General features: G+C 38.5%; 1 protein-coding gene across 2 annotated transcripts; it reads right to left on the bottom strand.

Moving 5' to 3' along the window:
* Nucleotides 1-1,620: 1,620 nt before the first annotated feature.
* nup93 (nucleoporin 93) lies at nt 1,621-22,247 on the bottom strand. Of its 2 annotated transcripts, XM_052583001.1 has the most exons (22): nt 22,092-22,247; nt 21,322-21,518; nt 21,090-21,207; nt 12,415-12,477; nt 10,475-10,603; nt 8,663-8,737; nt 7,791-7,883; nt 7,537-7,676; nt 6,940-7,072; nt 6,543-6,700; nt 6,176-6,341; nt 5,981-6,074; nt 4,765-4,956; nt 4,561-4,687; nt 3,997-4,069; nt 3,859-3,903; nt 3,506-3,622; nt 3,292-3,410; nt 2,567-2,684; nt 2,401-2,484; nt 2,042-2,170; nt 1,621-1,865 (listed from the first exon to the last, which is right to left on the bottom strand). In XM_052583001.1, the coding sequence occupies exons 2-22, from the start codon at nt 21,498-21,500 to the stop codon at nt 1,755-1,757; spliced, it is 2,463 nt and encodes an 820-aa protein (XP_052438961.1). In that variant the 5' UTR covers nt 21,501-21,518; nt 22,092-22,247; the 3' UTR covers nt 1,621-1,754. The 2 variants fall into 2 exon arrangements, with proteins under 2 accessions (XP_052438961.1, XP_052438962.1); XM_052583002.1 differs by lacking the exons at nt 21,090-21,207; nt 21,322-21,518; nt 22,092-22,247 and adding an exon at nt 14,933-15,120.
* Between the last annotated feature and the right edge of the window lie 278 nt (nt 22,248-22,525).

The following is a 22,525-nucleotide window of genomic DNA, read 5'->3' as shown; positions in this document are numbered from 1 at the left end:
GCAACTGCACATTTTTCAGTTTACGAAACCTATTGAGTCTCAAATACAAAAAGAAAAATTCAATTTTCTTGAAAATTACCCCAAATGCTGTCCTAGTCTATGTACACAGGGGTAAGTCTTGTGAAGGGGATGGATGATTTGTTAGCTAGAGCTCCTTTGTTGGCAGTGGTGTGGTGCCACCCTGGTGTTGTGAAATAGCCGGGTTATCGCGGACGTGTGACATCGGCCTGATTCACAACACCAGCTGCAGCACACACACCTCACACACCAGTCCAGGAGGTGTGAAGATGAATCGTTTTCCTCCAGATCTTCTTCTCCAGGTTCCAAACCAAGTGAGTTCCAAGGTTCCAGGAGGACACATGTAATGTACTGAAGCTCAGACTTAATAAAAAAATTATGCAATGACCAGAATTGTCATTGAAGAAGAGGTTTTGTTCAAAGGGTGAAATAAAGTTGAAACAGCCTGATTGTTGAGTGTCCAGTACCTTGAATTTAGTACAGTTCTCTCTAATATTAATGCAGCAGCTCCAGATGCTAATGGTTAAAATTGTAAAGAGGAGCTTAGAGGGAGCTGTAGAAGACATCGCAGCCGGCCGTGACAAAGCCAACACGTCCATCTGTGTGCTCTACAGGCATTTCCTTCATAACCCACCATCTGCTGAGAGAATCAATGTCACACAGACACATTCCTGCTCTGGTAACTCTCTGAAGGGCTCTAAACATTCCTTGTCCGGCCACTTATTTGTACAGTAGATTTGTGTTACACAATATACATTTTAATGAAAGTATGAGCCACATGTTTTGATCAATTAATTTCCATGAACTTTATCATTTTTGATCTTGTGAAGCAATTTGAATGATTTAATGAAAGGCTATAGTTCATTACATTTAGTTAACATACACTGAAGATGAACAATGAAGAATACTTCCAAAGCATTTATTAATCATAATGTTAATTTACTTATTAAAATCAAAAGTTGTATGTTAATATTATTTAATGGACCTGAACTAATAACGAAGAGTTGTTTTTTTTATTAACTAATGTTAACAGATGAATGAATACCGTAACAAATGTATTGCTCAGTGTAAGTTGATGCATTAACTAATGGGGACAAATTGTAAAGGGCTTCCCGTAAAAGAAAGAATTGGTCACAAACCACCTGTTTGTGTTTTACAATAAACAAGCTTTATCAACAACGTGTAGTCAAAAAAAAAAAATTCAGAACTAATAACTAATAAAATATATGGTCACTAAAGAAAGCTCTGACCACGGAAAGTTTTCTGTGAGAACCCTGTATATAAAGAACACAGATTAATGGCTGCCACCAAATCCACCAAAGTGGCTAATCCTACTGTTAATAACATATTAAATAATAATAATATTATTGTCACAATGATGCGCACATCGATTGTAAGCACTGGATTGGATTGATACTGAGTTTCATGACTGCTAAGCAGTAATAGTGTATTTGATTAGTTTCATGTAGCTTTTAAATGAGATATGGCTTCTAAAATGAAATTGATTTGCAACTGAAATGTAATCAAATTAACAGAAAATGCAGGACAAAATGTCTGAAAAAGAAAATGAGGTACGATATAAGAAATGAAATTGAAACAAAATTGAACTGAATTTCATTTTTTTTTTATTTCAAATAATGGAAAAAAAATACAAACATAAGTTGAGAAAAGTAATGATGGAATGAGGACAATGAAAGAGAGCTGCTGGAGAAGGGTGAAGGGGGGGGGGGGGGGTTTCAGTTCATTAGGACCTCCATCTGAACCAGTCTGGCATTGGTATCTCCAGCCATCCGATACGGAATCATTCCCGCAAACGTGATCAGAGCCCGGGCTTGACTGCGCAACAGCTGCAGAGAAAGTAGACAAATGCAACCGCCGATAGTCACACACTTGAGGAGAGCTAATCACAATTAACATGTATCATCACAATGTGTGTCCAATGTCCAGCGAATTATGGACTCACACTCAGGATTAGCTTTATCATTGATTAAGCAATCATTTTAACCTAGAAAATAGGTTTTACCATGTCTCTGTCCTCTAGGGTACGCGGAGGTCTTCCTGGTGTACCTGCTGCAGCCCCCTTTAGACGCTTGTACTGTGTGAACAGGATATTCATTGTGGCCAGCAGAACCTCTGACAAATTGTGTCTTATCTGTGAAAGCAATAGGACACAATGGAGAGAATGTCATGTTCATAAAGGTTCATTCTGGTCATTAAAAATAATAGCTTTTCAAAATTATACTGACTAGTTTTTAAGTCAACTCAACCAAAAAGCAAAAGATTTCAAAAGACATTAATTTGGGGTAACCTGAAATGACAACTGCTTAGCATTTGAAATAAAAGCAAGTAGGTGATTTATGCTAATGCTTTCAGATCTCTTACCTCATCGCTGAAGTTTCTGAATGCCGCAACCCGCTCCTCCACGCTGTCCTGACTTAAGGGAACCAGCTTTAGCCTCTCAATCACCTGACACAGAACAGCACAAAAATAAAGATTAGTGCCTGACAGCATGTGCCCAAGGTCAGCAGGGGTCTTATAGGTGACTTACATCATAGGCTCGGTCTATGTGGCCAGCGTGGTACTCATCAAAGAACGTCATGAGGTCCAGAAGCAGGTAGAAGGTGCTGTCCACAGACTTCTCCCCAGCTATACCGTTAGTACGGTACCTGTGCTCAAGAAATACCAGAAACCATTTGGTGTTCAATGAAACTACAATCTACAAGATCAAAATAAATTATGATGGATGCCTGTTTCTGCCTCAGTTTCAATTGTGAAATAAATTAGGAGACAAAGTAGTAATTGAGAAGCAAAGTAGAAATAATGCAAGATATACAGTCACAATTGAAAAATTGCAACTGAGAAATAAAGACACTGTTATATGGAACTGCAATTGGTAGATATAGTTTCAATGGTCAAATATAAAGATGCAACTACAAGAAGTAAAATGGCAACAGTTATAAAGTTGCAATTATGAGATATAAGGTTGCAGCAGTTACATAATCACAGCTGGAAGATACATTGTTGCAATTGTGAGATTGTGTGTAATTTAAAAGAGGCCAAGCCATAATTCAGATATATAGAGTCTCAACTGCAACTTGATATTGTGAAATTTGAAGATGTAATGAGATTAAGTTCTGTAGTGAGATACAAAGTTGGGATTAAGGTCAATTATGAGAAATAAACGTTGCCATTTTTAGATAAATAATTTTTTTTCGTACTTTACACCAAAAATGGCTTTCATAGTTTAGAAAGGTCTGTGTATAAAATGCTCACCGTTCAGCAATAGCCACCGCCATGTTTTTGAGTCGCTCTTTGTTGGACTGGGGCTCGCTAACTTGAGAGATAACTGGACTCAACAATTTGTTCATCAGCTCCAGAACCTTGTCAGCATTCTGATGCAGAAAAAAAAAGAAAAGAAAAAAAAGATGCTTTAGGCACAATCATCACGAGACTAATCAACCCAACGGCACGTAACTACTTATCTTACCTTGGCTAACTCGTACAGTTTGACGGCCTCCTCAAACAACCCCTTGTTCTCAGCCTCTGAGGCCACCTTGGTAATGATGGCCCGCGTGTCTCCGGCGAACTTGTCAATCACGCCGGGCTGAAGGGATTCAAACAAACACTGCTTAGAGCTGATGAAGACTCTGAATGCACAATGGTGTTGTCAAATTGCTTTGAGCATGAAAGGCCAGACTGTGCTGCAAAGGCCTTTGAGACAATAGCACATTCTACACAACCCTGCAAGACTGAACGAACAAAATAACGAACAACCGTGGAACAACAGTGGCATGGTCTCCGTCTGCAAGTCAGGTGATATTACTAAAGCTTCCAACATACCTTTCTGCTACCATCTTTTTCGAGTCTTCCAAGAAGCATATCGAACTACAAGAAGAGAGTTAAGGATTGACAGATATTATGTAATTATAATAACAATTAGTATGCAGAAATGCTTCCTCCAATGCACATGTTTCTTACCTCCCGACTCTCGATGACTAGCTCGCTGACACAGCGCATAAACATGTTTTCTCCTTGACTGTCCTTCTCATTCCTGTGGTCAATCAGAAAACAGTGACTGTGAGTTTTCACTCAGTGAAGTACAGCAATTATGCCATTGTTAGCACGAAAGCACTTGGGCCTGCAGAGGAATGTGTTCGCTTTGTGATACGCATGCAAACCCCAAGATTAAAGACCTTTAGAAGATCAACCGTTTCCTTTTTGCAACGGTGCCTGTGAGGACTCTTAAAACAATGGGTCGAGTTGGCATCCAATTCAGTGTGCATAGAACAGGTTTAATTATTCATGGCTCATTCGTGGAAGGTTCAGAGTTATTCATGACACATTAATCTCTTCTCAGTGAGGGATTTTGCTCAGTATTTTCAGAGAAAAAGACATGACTTACAGTTCAAACACTGATCATACAGGAAACAAGCTGATTTTAGAACAGGTCTGATGTGTTGAAGTATAGATTTGCTTCACAGCTCTTTTAGTATGTTACCCTAAATGCTGAATAGCATCTGCTAGGGTTAGCACAACCATTACCGGAGAAAGTAGAAGTACTGCAGGGCCTCTCGTGGGTCTGTGGACTCAAACTTGCGGGTGTAGAGCATAAGCAACCTTATGAAGTTGAGCCTTCGCACCATTGGAGGATCTCCAGCTTCTTGACTCACTGAGATTAGACCAGAAATCTTTTTAGAACAGAAGCCAGATACAATTTCCAGTTATCACTTATTGATCAGAACTTACAGAGTTGTGCGCTTTGGCCCGATGATTTGAGCAGCAGTTTCAGTTCGTACAGTACCAGAGCTACGTGAACGGCATGGCTGCGCAGACGCTCCACTCGGAAAAGGAACGCTATGGCCGCCTCAAACTGCGCAGTCAAGAAAAGCACCTGGAAGTACAGGAATGGCTGGTGGCTGGCCGAGAAATGGGACTCACCTGCAGAAAACAATTTAAATAATGCCACACACCTTTATGAGCATTTGGGATAATCCGAAACCACTTACAGTACATTATAAACCACATATTGGGAATGCGCACATGCAAATGCAGCCACTAAGGATTTGTATTTGAATGCTTCTTTAAGCAAGTAATAGGTTCCATATAAATCTTCCTCAGCTGTGAAGTGCTTAAATAGGCTGTTTCATTTCCATTTGCATGAGTTGAAATAATCCCTTCTCGTTTAAATTGCTGTTAAAACTGACGTCTTAAAGCAGCATTGAAAAGACCTGCTGCGACTTTGCATGGAGCGTAATGGCAGCGCAGCTGGGAGTGAAGGAGTCTTATCAGGAATAGAGGGAGTCTTTAATGTGGTGTACTGCAGGAGCGCCGGCGAGATAAGACTGACTCATCAGGCAGGTGGAAGAAACTAAGCGGATGCCTTTTTAGGAGAAGTTTAAGCCATGAGAAAACAGCACAATGACATACACTTTTATCTGGGTTAGGCACACTGGCAGAGACTGAATGGGGGAGCTTGCATACTGCCTAACTTCCTAGTCTTTCAAATGCCCATTTAAATCTCTTCCTTTAGGACGGGAGTGAATCCAAAGATAAGTGGGCTGATTTTTTGGCTGCATGGAATAATTTGATCCGAGTTTCACTCATTCAGATAGACCATTTGTTTTCAAATGAGCTGAGATTAAGATATACTGCCTGAATTTTGTAAGTGTAATATTTTTTAATGGTGTAGTCAACTTAATCCAGTTTAACAGAAGCTGCTAGGATTCCCTTGTGACAGTAAACTTCTCCCCCCAAAATATACACAATGTGTTTTCTCTGAATCTGATTGAATACAGCTGAAACCTGTCTGTCACAGAACAGCTTACAATCTTATTTTTATTTATTACCCAGTTATGACTGAGTATATGTAATACACTGTTAAAACTGTTGTAATTTTGAACGAATGTAAATGTTTCAATTAAATAAAAATATATTGTATATACATGGTGACTGTGAGTCTCACCATAGTCCTCCAGTAGCTGTTTCTGAAGTTGTGCTAGAGTCATTCTGTCCTGAGGGGAACTGCTGCCATCCTCATCAAAACACACTTGATTCAGCTGGACATGGACACAGAACATGGCTCAAAATATTAGTAAAAAATATTACCTACCATAAACTCTGATACACAATTAGGTCTATATTTGTCACTATATCTGACCTTGAGCCACAGGTAGTCTTCCGTCTTATCGGCCACTTCTCCATGATTGTCGCCGATGTCGCATTTGCCGATGAGACAGTAGACCGCACGCTTGTAGGGGTCAGCGCTGTTCCTCAGCACACGTCGGTAATGAAGTCGTAGTTTATTCTCTGTGGCAGGAGACAAACTGAGAAGAACAGTGCAGATGAATGAATACACTTCATCCTAAAACAAACTTACTGACATGTTCAGTTTTAAGATTTAAACTTATGCATGGGAGCAAGCTGGGTCAAACCCACAAGAGAGAGAATTAGTTACCAAAAACAGAGGAGAAATAGTCCTCTTAGGATGTGATCTAGTTTTGGGATGAGTGTATGCGTGTTCTCACCGTCGGTCGGGGCTGTTCATGTATTCCTGAAACCAAATCTTAAAGTCGCCCAGCTGATGCTGTGCCCTGTTCACCACCTGCATGGCAGCAGACAGGTCTCCACACCGCAGACAGAAATAGATCAGAGCCCAAACTGGATGTCCCTCCACCTCGCCGTCCTGTTACACACATACACACACAGCAGGGTTTATTCTTGGGTCACACTGGGTCCATTTACCACCTTTTTACTTTCAGCTCTGAAATAAGCAGCTTTTTGGCCCATGCAGGGAGAACCCACTGCTGTTATTTAAACCACATTCTGTGCAGTTCACTCGAGAGTATCTGCAGTGAAGACATCTAGTGTGTATGATGTAGTGCTGCCTATGCTGTGTGGTGTGGACATGTTCTGCTGCAGTACCTGCATGCCTGGCAGCGGGGTCGGCAGCTTGATGTTCAGGAAGCTGCATACGAGCTGATAAGTGCCAGGTACTCCACCCAACTGAGCCTGATGCAGATTCCCAAATACAGTGACCATAGTGTAATTTTTATAGCTGTAGAAGAGAGACACAAGCAGTCAGTTATTTTTATAGTGGATACAAGTTCATACTTGGTTCACAAACTTTCTGACCAGCGATTTTAAATTATCCTGTTGGAACTAAATGTAAAAAAAAATATATATAAGAATTCTGATTCACTAATGAGTCATTCAGAGCCATTCGTGAAATAAGTTGACAAAAAAAATGGGTAGTTCACAAACTTTAACTCTATCTCCTGTAAGCAATATTAAATCAACATAAGAGCAAAATCTAACCAAATCGTGATTCATTTTAAAGAGTCAAACAGACACAGGAAGAGCTTGTAATACCAAGTTCGAAGCATACATAATTTTCTAATTATTTATACATATATCATTTTTGCCTACTGGTAATTTCAATATTGCAACATCCCTACTTAAAACTAGTTTACGTCAAAATGATCTCTCTAAACAAAAAGCAAGATGAATTTTCTTTCTGACCTGTTCTCCAGGAACTGCAGGGCTTGTCTGACGAAGGCCATCTGCATGTCCACAGACACTCGGCACTTCAGCGTGTCCTTTGCTGGCACCAACAGAACGTCGGTCATCTGCTTCACCATGAGCCACATTTCTGACACGTTCTGCAGACACATGCACAGACAACTTTACAGAATCACTATTAAAGCAATCGCTGCCCCATATTTCTGAGACAAAAAGCACAGACACACAGTGAAGCCAGGCAGAATGTGACATACTTTATCATCCAGGCTTTCGGCTACTGAGGCACAGAGATCTCCCAGGTTGGGTTGAAGATGTCCATTTACTATCTTCTCATTGAAGATATAGATCTAAACAAAAGAGGAAAAGTGCAAATTGAGAATGAAGGTCAAAGACTGACTGCCATCTAAGCCCGAGCTCTCCACAGCTGGATCTGCTATTATCTGGAGGTGAAGTGTAGGATGATGAAAAACAAAACAAACAGGATGAAAATGTTTAGAAGGTCTTCGAAAAAGAGCACGAAGACCAGGAGGATGACTCCACAGGCGATGTGGCGACACATGATTAGACAAGGCAATAAAAGAGAGATCTGACAAAAAAAAAAAACTGAGAGAGAACAAAGGAAAAGAGAGTGAGAGATGGCCCTCCCCTTTATTGATAGATTGGGAGCTTACCCATCATGCTTTGTGCCAGCCAATCAATCTGATCAATCAAGCTAGGCTTGCAAAACACAACACAACACAACACTGGGGGTAGTGGGGGCGTAATGGATAAAGTTGGACTCGTAACCTGAAGGATGGCATGATTTATTAACATCCAGTTTTTTATGTTGTCGAAAGTACTTTTTACTGGAAATTATAGTATTTTGATGATTGACTTCACGCATGTATAAATGTGTACTAAAGCTTTAATTGATTTTTTTCATTAAGTATATTTTTATTTAACATTATCCATTAATAAAATAAAGGCATATTTTTATAGTTTATTACACACACACACACACACACACACACACACACACACAAATAAATGTACAGCATGCTTTATAAATATATTTATAGATTTTAAATTTGTTTTTATTTTTGTTTATGCATGTGCTTCGAGTGTATAATTTTTAATTTCTACAAACCTGTCGGCTGTAGGCAACTTCCACATTGTTCAGTGCACTGCGTCCTGGAACTCCGACCTCACTCACGAAACTGGGCTGTAGGGCACATAGCAACAGTCGTTAAGGCACAAACAAGGATGTCTACACAACAAGACCGTATTAATATTCGCTATGTGTGTAGGTGTGCATATGTGCGCCTGTAAAAGCGTGGGTTTGACAAGTGCACAAGCTGCGTTTATCTCGGAGAGTTGTTTTAATCTAAATGCAGTGACCAATGTAGCGTGAAGCTATTGTGAAGAACATTATTTGTGCATGAGAGCGCACAGCGCAGTATTTTGAATACACAGAGAGAGAGGGACAGACAGGAAAACCTTAAATTGTATACGTGGACATTCATTTCTCTCTTCTAAAAAAAAATGTCACATGTACTGAGAAAGATTTGACAGATAAAGCATATGGTGCTTTAATTGAAATAATTTTCAACACACTTTCTCTCTCTCTCACACACACTCACACACACACATACACACACAGTAGCGAATTCCATGAAAAGCCTAGCAAGAAAGCCACTGAGGCGTTGTAGTTTGTGTGACTATGTAGTGGGGAGGGGGCGACCCAGGCTGGTGGTACAAGGAAGAGTGAGCTCCTGGCATAGGAAGTGAACAGCAGGTCACACATGGAAAATTTAACTGCTGTTTAATAATTAAAGCAGCAGGACAGCAGTCAAAAATCTCCTAGAGCACACTAACATACATGAATTTGTGTCCAAATTTGCACAAACACTACATTCTTCTTGAATCCTTTATAGGAAAATAGAAGGAAAGACAAAAGTATATTCTGAGGCTTTGTCTTCTCAAAAAGACCATTTGCCGTAGACAGACTATTGTTCCACTTGAGGACATAAAAATAAGATTGCTTTTTTTTGGTATATATAATTTAGAAGAGGAGTGTTTGTCATCCTCAATGTTTGATGTTTTTTTTTTTTTTTACATCCTTCCCTCTTACTCACCTCTCCATTTTGTGACAGCAGAGATGTGAGCATTGCTGCCAAAAGAGCCTTTATTAATAACACCCTCTAAAAGCAACCAATGTCATACCATCTTACTGACACATGACGGATTTTTTTTCACTGTTATATGATGTGAGCATATGAATATAACAATAGATTTATAGCTAAATATATGAGGAATTAAAAGAAAAGTATAAAAGTACATATGTATGTATTAAAACGCTCACAGCAGACAAGAAAATATGACATGTAATGTCTGAAATATAAAATTAAATCTAATGTTTTATACACGCATACAGCTTTATTTTTATAGCTAAATGGCCTAAATATAGTCTAAATCTCTGTATTTATACACAAACATAAAAATAAATCTACGTGTGTCTGTGTGTGTGTGTATAGATAAGATAGATAATGTTGATTTAGTTTATATCAACATTTGGTGATGCTTGTTGGGAATAAATTACTTTAAGGCCACTGGATGTTATCTTTACATAACAACTTGTCATTGTCTTATCTATATATATATAATTACTAAAAAACAATAAGGTCTAAATGTCCTACTGTGTAAAGAACTACAAAAAAAGATTTTGCCAGATAAGATTTCACTGACAAACAGATCCAGGACAAAAGTAGCCACAGGCTGGGTGTATCACGCCAACAGATCTGAACAAGCTCCGTAGAGGCTAAATGAGAACATTTGTACTTCCCGGATACGCCACTTGTGATGTGAGGTAAGTGTGTGCTATTACATATCATACAAGGGAGTTATATCACATCTATCCTGCGTGTGTATTGTGTTTCATGTGGCGTGTTGTTCCTCAGACCTCCACTTCCTGGCTGAAGTCCAGTGCATCCTCTCCAGCTCCCAGCAGGGTGTGCAACACTCTCTGCTTCACCTGCTCCCACTGCACCAACATAGAGTCTCTGTGGTACTCCTCCGCAAGCAGAAATGTCTGCAAGAAAGACAGAACGACTGAAATAGAGGGGACAGGGTACAAATCAAACATAAAAGATGTGATAAATGAGAGTAAAATGAGTCTGAAATACTGAAATAGAGGGGACAGGGTACAAATCACACATAAAAGATGTGATAAATGAGAGTAAAATGAGTCGAAACTACAAAGTCTCCAGCAAATATATAGGTTACCCAACATGTGACGCATTAAAAATAGCTAGTGGAGTAAGAAGGGAGCAGCCTGGATCTCGTGCACAATAAGCGATAACGGACACCACTATCTTCACCCCTACCTCAATCCCACCTCAGAGGGACAAGGAACAAGAGCTGGGCCTGGGGAGACTCAAACTGGGTCTTGCCGGCTAAAGCCTGGATGCATGGAGGCCTCGCTAATGGAACTGTGCCACTATCTGGGTCTGTCTTCACGCCTACCACCGATTTAGCCTATACCCTGATTGAATCCTAAGACGTTTCGTCTATTTTACTCGGTCCCGGCGGATCGACGTGTGATAATTGCAAGCGTTCTAATTAAAAAGGCTTATGAACTCTGGAGGAAGAGATTTTGGAATCGAGTGTAATGATGGAGGGAGTGAGATATTATCAGTACGGTGTGCTGAAGTTAATGTCAATCAGGGAAAATTTCACAAGGAGAAAACGCTCAGGAGGGATTCGTTTTTAAGGGGGAAAACAATAGCGTATGGCTTTATAAGCAATTCAGAATGTAACTGTACTCCAGATGATTTTGCTGGGTCAAAAAATCCATTAATCATCCAGCAATTTACTTCATTCTCAATTGGGGTCCAAAATTAAGGCTCAAAATGCCCAAATGCAAGTAAAAATTGGCTTTGGAGAGCAGAGTGAATAAATTACTCGCCAGTTGGAGGGTAATTTTATTAGAAACTGCAGTTGCACATGGTTTATGTCAAATTTTAAGAATGATTGTTTGACACATGCTGATGTAAGTGTCGTGCAAGATTCAAATAAAAAGTAAGCTTTAGGATGTTTAGCCTAGTTTTTGCCCATCTCTTCATGTGGCGTCAGATATAAGTGGAATATTCCTAAAATAAAATAAAAATATGAGGAAATACATCATGATGAGTTTGACAGGTACCATTATAAATGGAGACTGGCTTTTAGCCACAACTATGACGACAACTATATAATTCCAGTTTTATAATATATAGTCACAAATCTGTATAATACAAAACAGTCAGTTAATAAAATAAAATAAAAAAGTGATTTAAAGGAAAAGCAGTTGATTTTGGGCCTGCCTTTTGGGAGATAAATTTTACTGCAGTGCTCGAGGACCAAAAACTTTCACTTTTCATTTTGTCACATACAGGCCATCGGTGTTGTGAGGTTAACACCTCTTCTTTGGTGAGCAAATTATCTTCTGTCTATCTCTTTGCTGACATTCCTCCTCCTGAGACGTTTGATGATTAGACAGAGGATAGATAGATGGGATATTGCCCTGGCAGAGAGCAGATCTCGGCTGACAGATGGATAATAACAGGTGAAAGGGCCTGTTTTTACCTCACTCCTGGCAGTGGTTTAGAAGACAACAAGGGGGAAAGGGATTTGACCTAAAACCGAAAGAGCTACAACCTCTGGCAACTATCGGAAGGAGACTGTTTTAAAGGAGCTGTCAGATGAATTGTGTAGATTTGAAATGTCTGTGCAATGCGGGATGTAGTCGTGCTGAAGTTTAACATATTCCTTTTCTCTGCACTGGACAAAAAGACATGGATTGATCGACTGAGCAAATAAATGGATGTAAAAAGATATAGAAAGGTAAAGGATGATGCTCACCCTGCGGCGTGATTCCTCGATGGCTGACAGTAGTGCATTGTCTCTCTCGTTCTTCAGAAAGCCCTGGAACAAGAGACACGGCATGGAGGTTAAATGTACTGCAACCTATTTTCTTCTTTTCTGCATGCAGAGCACACGCCCTCTCCCTTTCTCTCTTCCTTCCCTCCATACTTCCTCCAAGATGCAAACGCCACAGGCCAGAGATGGAGAATTGCCATCATTATTGAAAATCGCAACTAAAAATGTGCTTAGAATTGACCCTGTGCGAGATCGCTCGCCCCAAAATGGCCGCTCCCGACTGGTCAGAGCTGGATCAGCAAAGCTTTGGTTCACTACATTTTCGAGTTTACTAAAAGTACTGCGCATTTAAAAAACCTTGCATTCATGGGAACATGTGAACCACGTTCCTATACAAAAGAAGTCAATGGACAGTAATGGAAAATGTGGTTCAAACTGCTTGGTTTCCATCCATATCCAACTCTGACTACTCTCCAGAATACAGACAGTTAAAACCAAACTAAACCCTGGCTAGAATGTTACCAATTGAAAATCATAAAACCAACAGCTGCGTATATCTAATTATGGGCCATCATCATCTAAAACGTCATCTTTGTACGATCACAGATGGAAAACGCACACATCAGTAGCCTCCAAGGATACACAAGCTACATTTTCTGATTGGATGCCGAGTGTGCAGCTCGAGGAAACTGTATGGATATACTAGGAGTGGTCATACTTGATGTACAGCTGGGTAATGAACACTCTCACACATACCCGCGTTCATTTTGATTAACAGAGAACAGAAAGATCCAGCAGCTGATCCTGAGGACAGAGAAGTCACTGGAACGACGTGCAACACACACACACACACACACACACTCACACACACACACACAGACTGAGTGGGGGATGGGATAGGGAGTGGTACTGATGAAAGGGAAAGCTGGTTCTGATGGGTTTGGAGGATCATCAGAGCGCTGAAAAAACTATTTTCGAAGGATGGATAGAAATGCGACCTCTGAACTGGAACTTACAACCATTGGCTTTTACAACAAGGAAGGAGTCAAAAAAGCATCAGGCACATTTTCCAGGTTCGAATTTTGCTGTATACAGTCGTGTCATGAAAAACATACCACATAATCATAAAAGAATTAACACTGATTTGAGATGTTTCCTTGAATTCGTCAATAAACTCATTCGATTTTAGAAATTAACCATTTACACACTTTTTTTTTTTTAAATCCAAGTCTTCAGGATTGGGTTGAAGCCAGTCCTCCCTTCCCCCCAATTACTCTTTTCCTCCCCCCTCTGAGACTGCACGACCCCCATCACCCCATCCACACTCTGACTGACAGCTGTAAATGAGGATTGATTTATTCTGATTTGGGGAACACATCTACATGACGCATCCGAACGAAAGAGCCGATCTGATAGATACGGAAATGGAAAGTGGGCGGGAGGATTTATGTGTGGGGGCAGCCAACATTTCATACTTAGCAGCACTATTTCTTGCTCAGTCACCATGCCTCCAACCGCTAGCTACAAAACAGCGCCCCCTTCAGGAACTCATGCTCTGCATCTAGTACCCAAGAGCCACTAGCTGACAAAAGGAACACATTTTACATGGATGCATTTGGGTCATGCCTTATCCAAGATCATGCTTTCTACATACTGTGAACTGTTTCATTCCACATGGCATTTTTATACATTATTAATCACATAATATTTTTAAAAAAAATCATCTTCTGGGATGTGCAATTTATACCAAACTACGTGTATATATTTTTTGATGCACATTTTAAATAATTAGACCAAAGCAAAATATATTTTTGACTAAAAGTTGGCAATAAAACAGCTAAACAAAGTGCAGATCATATAGGTTGAAAGGGGAGGTTACCATATGCCATACAATTAAGCACCGCGTATTTCTGGAAGATTCAAGGCGCAGCAATTATTAAGCAAGTGTGATTTGGATAAAAACGGTGCATCAAGACAAACAGAAGACATCATTACTAAATAAAGCACATACATGTTCAAGAAAGACATTGTAATGAATGCTACATACAGAATTCATACATGTTCATGGTGCACACACCTTCTTGTGGATGTATATACATTCTGAAATCGGGTATAATGCATTTTGAACAACACACAGCAGGAAATATGACATGGATTGACATCGAATGCACTCTGAATTGAATGCGAACTGTATAAAAAGACATGCATACATGTGCTAACTGAACTGCAGCATGTGATTTGAACTCTAACATCCCTCTCTAGATCTATACATCCATCTCTTTTTTCTTTCTTTCACTTCTGAACAATGAGAAGGAGTGAAGAAACCCCACCCTAACCCCACCACTTCCTTTGTGACAGACAAGTCTTCATCCTCCTCCTCGCCATCTTCATCATCCCTTCGGAGAAAGTGACAGTCTTGTCTTTTGGGTTAAACCAACTGTCCAAGGCGTACAAACTATAGCAAGCCTGTCGAATGCATGTGCGTATAGGTGATACTCACTTATGCTCTGGCTTAACCTGCTGGGAAAGTGCTGCTGAAAGGTGAAAGTGTTTAGAAGCAGAGTGCCCGTCCCCTGCCCATGCCATCTCCATCTTCCTCGTCCTGCAGAAGCGGGCCAGTGCATTTTTAGAGCGTTTCTGACCTCCTTCACCAGAGGCCCACACTGTCTCTGCCACATGCACTCTCCTTTACCTCAAGGCGGCCCAGTGGTCTGAACCTAGATATGAGCCACGAGCAGGGTTACTGTTGGCTGCTTTATTGTCAGAGGCGGAGCGTACCAAGTCAGCCCAGAGACACGGGGGGGGAATCTGAGGAGAAGTCATTATTCAACCTGATCCATGTGCTTGTTCACCATCAGTCGTCCACCCCTCCTCCTCCTCATCTCTCCTCCAGCATCCCTGCCAGCCTCCTCTTTCACTCTCACTCATTTCTTCCTTTTTTAAAACATCTCTGCATCCTTCCTTTTTCCTCTTCTGCTAGCGCAATGCAATTATGGTAATGGTTTCCCCCCCACACACACATACTCTCCTGATGGTTTTCGACATCCTGTCCTGAAACTGGGCTAATAATCCTCTTAAGAGTCATGTTTAGTTAATGAGCAGAGTGCACTGACCAGAGATCAGACTCCACATGTAGAGCTATTTACACTTATCCTGCACCTACCGTTGTGTGCACTTAGATAACCCACTCTGGTGCGATGGCATGGTGAGGGGAAAAATGAAAGGAAGTGGAAGTAAGAGTTAAAGAAAAAGATGAGATGCATCGCCTAATTCTGCGCCATTTTGCTTGGGTGGTGCATCTGCTTCTTGCAGTCCATCATTTACAGCGTTCACCTTTTCATTTACATGATATAAGCACCTAAGGCTTTCTTGCTTTTGTTCATCTTACTGTTGTGATGTTTAATTAAAACATGTATTTAGTTCTTTTAAAGGAAACACGTGGGTTGCAGAAGGCTGCAAGCCTTCCGACACACGCAAACGGAGAAGGCAAGAGAAAGGCAGGAGACTACGCCTTATCAGCAGCGTGCATTTCCTTTGTCTTCAGGCAGGCAGGCTCGGCCGTCTTATGGAGCACGCACAATATACAATTTACACACTCTGCCACCAGCTCGCAGAGTCGATGCACATCTAGATGTCTCCGCAAAATTATAATGGTGCAATCCTGAGCAAGGCACCTGCAGCATCTTTGTTTTTCGATTCTGCGATTCTGAGCATCTTTTCAATAGGTTATTTAGACGGTGGAGATACATAACAAGAATGAAGATGATAAATGGAAGAGCAGTTACACAACTTCAACAAAAGGGAGATATTAAATCTCATAGCCCTTAGAGTCAATCAGAGTTGTTCTAAAAATGCTAAAGAGATTTTCAGCCACACATGCACACACACATTCAGACAGGGAGGGTGGTAAGGAAAGTGCCAGGCAGTAAGTGCACTTCCAGTAAGAGCAGAGCCGCACTCTGGCAGGCAGGCCAACCACAAAAATATGTCTGACAAAAAGACGATGGAGAGGAGGGGGAGGGATAGAGACAGTGAGAAAGAGAAGGAGAGAGGAGATAAGCACAGAAAAAGATGGGTGGGGGTAAACGGCTTCGAACCTTCAAGAAGCAAAAACCAAGTGGATCATTACACGACTTGAGTCAACAGCCAATTCTCTATCCGCATTGATAACATTCAAACGAATGAAAATTCATCTATCTTTTTATGGTAAGAAGTAATTGAGGACATAAACCAGTTGCTACCAACAAGACACATTCTGTTGTCTGTACATTTCAATGGGTGTGGCTGTGTGATTGTCCAGAAATGTTCAACTTCTCTAAAATATATTTTGGATTTTGAAAACAGCAAAAAAAAAAAAGGACCACAACTGATGTGTCAGGCAATGATTTGACACAGTTCCCAGACTGAATCCCAACGTGGTCCTTTCTGATCCTGATCCTCTCCCACATTGCTTCTTGTCTGCTCTGTACTGTATTATTAACCAATATAAAATCTTTTTGTTTTTCTCATATTGGCTACAGAAATGTTCTTGTTTTTTGATTACACTGAAAACACAGATTTGAATAATCACCAGGTGAGAATGAAACCAATGTTTCCATCCTTATATACCCCACAGCTCTTCAGTAAGACATAAAATGTCCCTTCAGTAAGACACATAGTACCTCTTCATCGACACAAAAACTAAAAAGGGCTCCTTTTAACTATTATTATTCATTTAGTTTTATCATCAATATTGTTTCTAATGGCATTTAAATTTAAAATTAAATTTATGCATTTAGCAGACGCTTTTATCCGAAGCGACTTACAGTGCATTCAGGCTATCAATTTTTACCTATCATGTGTTCATTTAATACAATTACTCACTTTAAAACTTAAAACAATCGATACTGTGGCTAAAAAAACAGACTCATAAAGTGGTTTCCTTTCAAACTAAAGCACAATGAGAATATCATATTTTATAACTATATAATCTATAAAATCTGTCCAGTGTCTTTAATACAGATTAATTGAAGAATATTTGACAGTTGAATTTTTTTTTAATTATTTGATCAAATTAAAGAAAAAAAAAAGAATACCTTTCCCAAAACTGTTTAAACTGTACCAAAAGTCTACCGCACATAACAAAAGACTTAAATGTAAATATATATATTTAAAAAAAAGTACAGAAAAAAGCTAGTACAGACCACAACCAATAACATGACAAGAGGAGTTAAGCCAAAATGCACAAGCCATATATTTACTTCCTATGATTTTGTGTAAATACATTTAGGTCACTACTTCACAGCATTCAAATGTATACACACAGAAATGATAAACATCAGGCAGTAAAATCTAATTTGAGTACAAACAGCTCACAAAGCCGTAAATGACTGCATTTGTAATTTCATGTGGTTTGCCAGCTCATTGTTGACTTCACTGCTGAATCCTGGCTCTAGTGAGCTCACTATAATTCACTGGTATCATAATGCAGTCACCATAAACACCACCTTTCTGTCCCACTCTGAACCCACCTGTTTTTTGGTGCTTTGTGTATCACAACAGTTGCAATAAGGCATTAGCAATGTATTTATATTTTACGAATTTATAAATCTGAATCTAAAAATCCTGTATTATCAGCAGCATCCACAGGGGGGCATAGTAACCACTGTTATTGTTACTGTTTCAGAAGGCATGAACATCATTCAAATATCATTTTTCGTTTTCCTATCTGGTTCTTTTAATTTACCATGGCAACTGTCATCAAAAAATCTTAAACTGTAATGAGCTTGAAATTTTAAGTATTACATAGTGCTTCGCCTGATTCACATTTTGCCACGTCACGTCTCTGGGCCTTCAGGCCTGTATTACTCTTACAGAAGCACTTAGAACTGAATTCAGTAGTAACCCATTGCCACAGCAAAGTCACACCTTAGCAGACTTGCATATTATAATCCAATTCACAGCATGCACAACATCATTTCTAAAAGCTGTGCACTCAGCCTGCCTTCACAAATGCCCAAATCAAAACAACAGGAAACACATATGTATAGTACACACAAGAAAAGATGAACTAAGAAGCAATGATAATATAAAAGAAACATGAATGGCAGAAAAACCTGTTGTCATTAAGATAAATGCATAGACAGGGATTGAGAGCCATTAGACCCACCCTGTCTCTTAAACTCTAAAGGCAAAAGCATAGTGGTTATTATAAATGGGCTGAGTTTTGAAATTTTTTAAATGTTAATTTGGCTTCTAGGGAGGCTGTAATACTGGATGTATTATCAAATTATTAAGACACTGCAGAGTACATCATTAACAGGGGAAAGTGTTAACCAAAGCTAAAGGTTTGGGGTCAGTATTTATTTACTTATTTAAAAAATAATAATAAATAATAATAATACTTTAATTGTGCAAGGATGCATTTATTAACTTACAGCAACACATTTATAATGTTAAAAGAAAATTTAATTTCCATTAAATGCTGTTCTTTTTCGACTTTCTATTAATCAAAGTATTACGGTTTCCACAAAAACATTAAGGAGCACAACTGTTTCAAACAATCATAGTAATAAGAAACATTTTGAGCACCAAATCAGCAAACTAGAGTGAATTTTGAAAGATCATGTAACACTGAATTCTGAAATAATGACTAGAAATTCCACATCTTCCTTCACAGGAATAAATTACATACATTAAGTATATTAAAAAATAAAAAAGTTATTTTAAACTGTAATAATAGCAGTATTTCTGATCAAATAAATGCAGCCTTGGTGAACATGAGACTTATTTATATAAAAAGGCAGTAAATAATATGAAACAACTTCTGAATAGTAGTTTTAGTGTGTGTTAAGTCATTAACTGTTATAAGTATAGTTCTGCAATGAAAATGTTACTTGTATACCATTAGTGTCAAATCTGAATTTGTTTTTTTTAAATGTTGCTAATTAAAATCTAAATAATAAAGATTAAGTATTAGGATTTACTTTTCAAAAATACTATCCTTTACATGTACTTTACAAATCATATCCAACTGAAAATTTTTATTATTTAAAGATTTATTATAAAGATTATTTTAAATTAGAAATGAAATTATTAGAAAGGACAAGTGTCTGTGACCCATTAAAAATATTAACATTTGTTTTCCGGGGATTCATTTTACATGCACAAAAAGCAGCAAACAACAGAACATGAGGATTCACATGGTCATATCATATCACATCATGCACCTGCAGCACTTCTGTGAGCGCAGAATATACATGTATTCACATATAAAACGACTAAATAGGCATAAACAAGAAAAATATTTTTATTTGAATAATAAATTAAGTAAACAAAAGAAAAAACTGTGCAACAAGTAGCCTAGTATGCAGAGTTTCTGTACATTTTTGTGCTGAGTGAAAGGAAACCAAAATGGCAGAAAGCTCATCCTATTTTTCTTTAGGCCTATTATACAAAAGCACACAGATTGGTTTGAATTGTGAATGTACACAAATAAAAGCAAACCCTTTAAAACTCTGATTATATTTATGACTAAAAGGAGTAGTTGAGTAATTTAAAACAAATTAAATGATTGTGCCGGTGGCCCATGCATGCACATTTAAGCTTTGCTCCTTTGACAATAATGCAGCCTGTTCATTATCATAATAAAATACAGTCAGTCAAAAATATGGAAAAAAACACACTGCTCAGTTTAAATATGTAGTCAAATCTGTGCTGTTAAGCATCATCTCCGTATCACTGTGATGTTATCAAAAACATTTAGTTTTATGTGGATATTGGAACACCAGTGAAGTAGGCTACATAATAAATAACAATGTGGCATTCAAATACATTGTGAAGACGGAAAGAAACATTTGATTTTGTCGAATGAGAGACCCAACGTTAGTATCAGTTTCATTTTAGCCTAAATGTATTTGTTTTGGCTTGTCGTTTATATAGGTAGCCTAAAGCTTCTTATATATTTTTTATTATTTTTCTTTTCTAAACTGCCTATTTCTGAATAAAATAAAATGTGACATACTCAACTTTTTTCCCCATCTAAAAAACACTTTTTTTAATATGCATAGTGTATTTTAACCATGCAGCAAATCTTTTAAAATATTTTGATAAATTAGGCATGAAGAATCCTGAAAATCCTGAAAATAATAATTAATGTTATTTGAGCACTAAATTAGCATATTAAAATAATTTCTGAAAGAGTATGTGACACTGAACACTGGAGTAATGGCTGCTGAAAATTCAGCTTTGCCATCACAGGAATTTTTTTTATATAAATCAATAAATAAAATAGAAAATGTATTTTATATTGTAATATTTTACAATATTGTTGTAAATGTAATACATTTAATAATATAGTGTTGTTGTTTTTTTGATCAAACAAATAAAACCTTGGTAAGCATGAGATTATTTTAATACTACTTAAAAACTTAAAAATCCTACCAACCACAAACTTCTGAACTTTGCGTACATACTTTTTAATGTTATTGTACATCCATATAATTTGGACCCTTAGATATGAACAGATACTACAACTACTGCAGTGGCTAAATATATGACATTAAACATGTGCATCTCAATGCATGCAGAGGTGAGATATAAAGTATATATATATAAAAAAAGATCAAATTCATCTAGGAATAAAAAATAAAAAACACCCAAGTAAAACATGCACTAACCTGAATATCAGTATCCTTGACTGGCTCAAGAGGCTCAAATGTAGTGGCAGCACTGAGACTCTCAAGACGCTGAGAGATATGGAAGATGTCAAGACCCCGAGAGCCCAAAAGGATGGAGCTGAAGGTATAAAAAAATAGCAGTACAGATATAAATAATAGGCAGTCCCAAATGACTTCAAATAAATTTAAGTGTCATGCCAAATGACATACAGTCACCAAACTAAAAACTCACGCTTTTACATCAGCCGTGTCTTGAGAGGTTCTGGTGAGAGTGCGGGAACGTAGTCGCTCTCCTGCCTGTTGGATCTCCTGTAGGTTTCGCTCAACATGGGGCAGCTCGGACACGGCCTCAGTCTCTGCTGCTAGCTGTTCGGCCTGCTGCAGGAGCTCCCCGAAGCCCTCAGTATCCATCTGCAGCTCCTGTTACACCTGACAGCAACACAAGAGCGTGTCTTCATTACATGGTGATATGCACAATTTGTACTGAGTAGTTTCCATAGTAGCTTTAACGCATCAAATGATCACTTACTACAGCTCTTTTCATTACAATAATACTGAAAGAACCTCTGAAAGCTTTTTACATAGATAAACCTACAGTTTGAAGGACATTCCATGTTAAATTTGTATTATTGTACAGTGGTAACTGCTTGATTTTCACTAACGTTACATAATTATACTTATTAACTTTAGGATGTGAAAGACACGATTAACGTGAACTACTATGAATAAAGTCAAATAAACAGTATCGTTACATACTCATTTATTTAGCATTCTATTTTTATTAAATGGAACATATAAAACACATAATTAGTACCACACTGAATGAATGATAGCTTGTGAAACAACGTTAGTGACTAAAAACGACTGTCTCTTGCTAGCAAGCTAACTTGACATGAGGTGCTGTCGGCAAACGCGTCCCAGACAGACACCCGTCAAATGAGACGTCAATTAACTAGCTATTAACTAGGTAATTAATGAACGCATATTTAACAACCCCCCTACCTGAATGCGAATCCTTAGAGCGGCTATAGTATGATAATTTCCACTTTAGCCCCTATGCTAAACACAAGCCCCGCGTGAACTCTCGGGTTCCATAGAGCACGCGCTGATTGGTTCAAATCTATTCTTCCCAGAAGCACACGCGACTCGATAGAACTTTATTCAGAGGTTTCGGTTTACAATAACTTATATAAATGAGATCAGGTCAGATACAATTTCTGTAAGATTGCTTGAAAAAAAAAATTTGCTGAACCCTGACGGTGATTATACAGCGATGTCCTATGTTATACTTGATCTATGATGGCGATATTTGATATATAGCTACATGAAGTAGCCCAAGTAAGCATTTGGAATTACGGTAATATTAAATGAATACTATTATCTCATTACTTACACCCCAAAATAAGAACATCAGCAAATTAAACCTTCATATTAAA

Source organism: Carassius gibelio, chromosome B18 (genome assembly GCF_023724105.1).
Source record: "Carassius gibelio isolate Cgi1373 ecotype wild population from Czech Republic chromosome B18, carGib1.2-hapl.c, whole genome shotgun sequence".
Taxonomy (NCBI): Eukaryota; Metazoa; Chordata; class Actinopteri; order Cypriniformes; family Cyprinidae; genus Carassius; species Carassius gibelio.
The sequence above is the reverse complement of the archived record's forward strand: the minus strand, read 5'-3'. Positions and strand labels throughout refer to the sequence as shown.

What these genes read in the sequence shown, in the direction of transcription:
- nup93 (XM_052583001.1), bottom strand. Translation starts at nt 21,500, where the DNA reads ATGGATACTGAGGGCTTCGGGGAGCTCCTGCAGCAGGCCGAACAGCTA. An exon ending in AAGACTACCTGTGGCTCAAG is followed by an intron (nt 6,075 to 6,175) that starts GTCAGATATAGT and finishes GTCCATGTCCAG; the next exon opens with CTGAATCAAGTGTGTTTTGA. An exon ending in AACTGTACGAGTTAGCCAAG is followed by an intron (nt 3,411 to 3,505) that starts GTAAGATAAGTA and finishes TTTCTGCATCAG; the next exon opens with AATGCTGACAAGGTTCTGGA.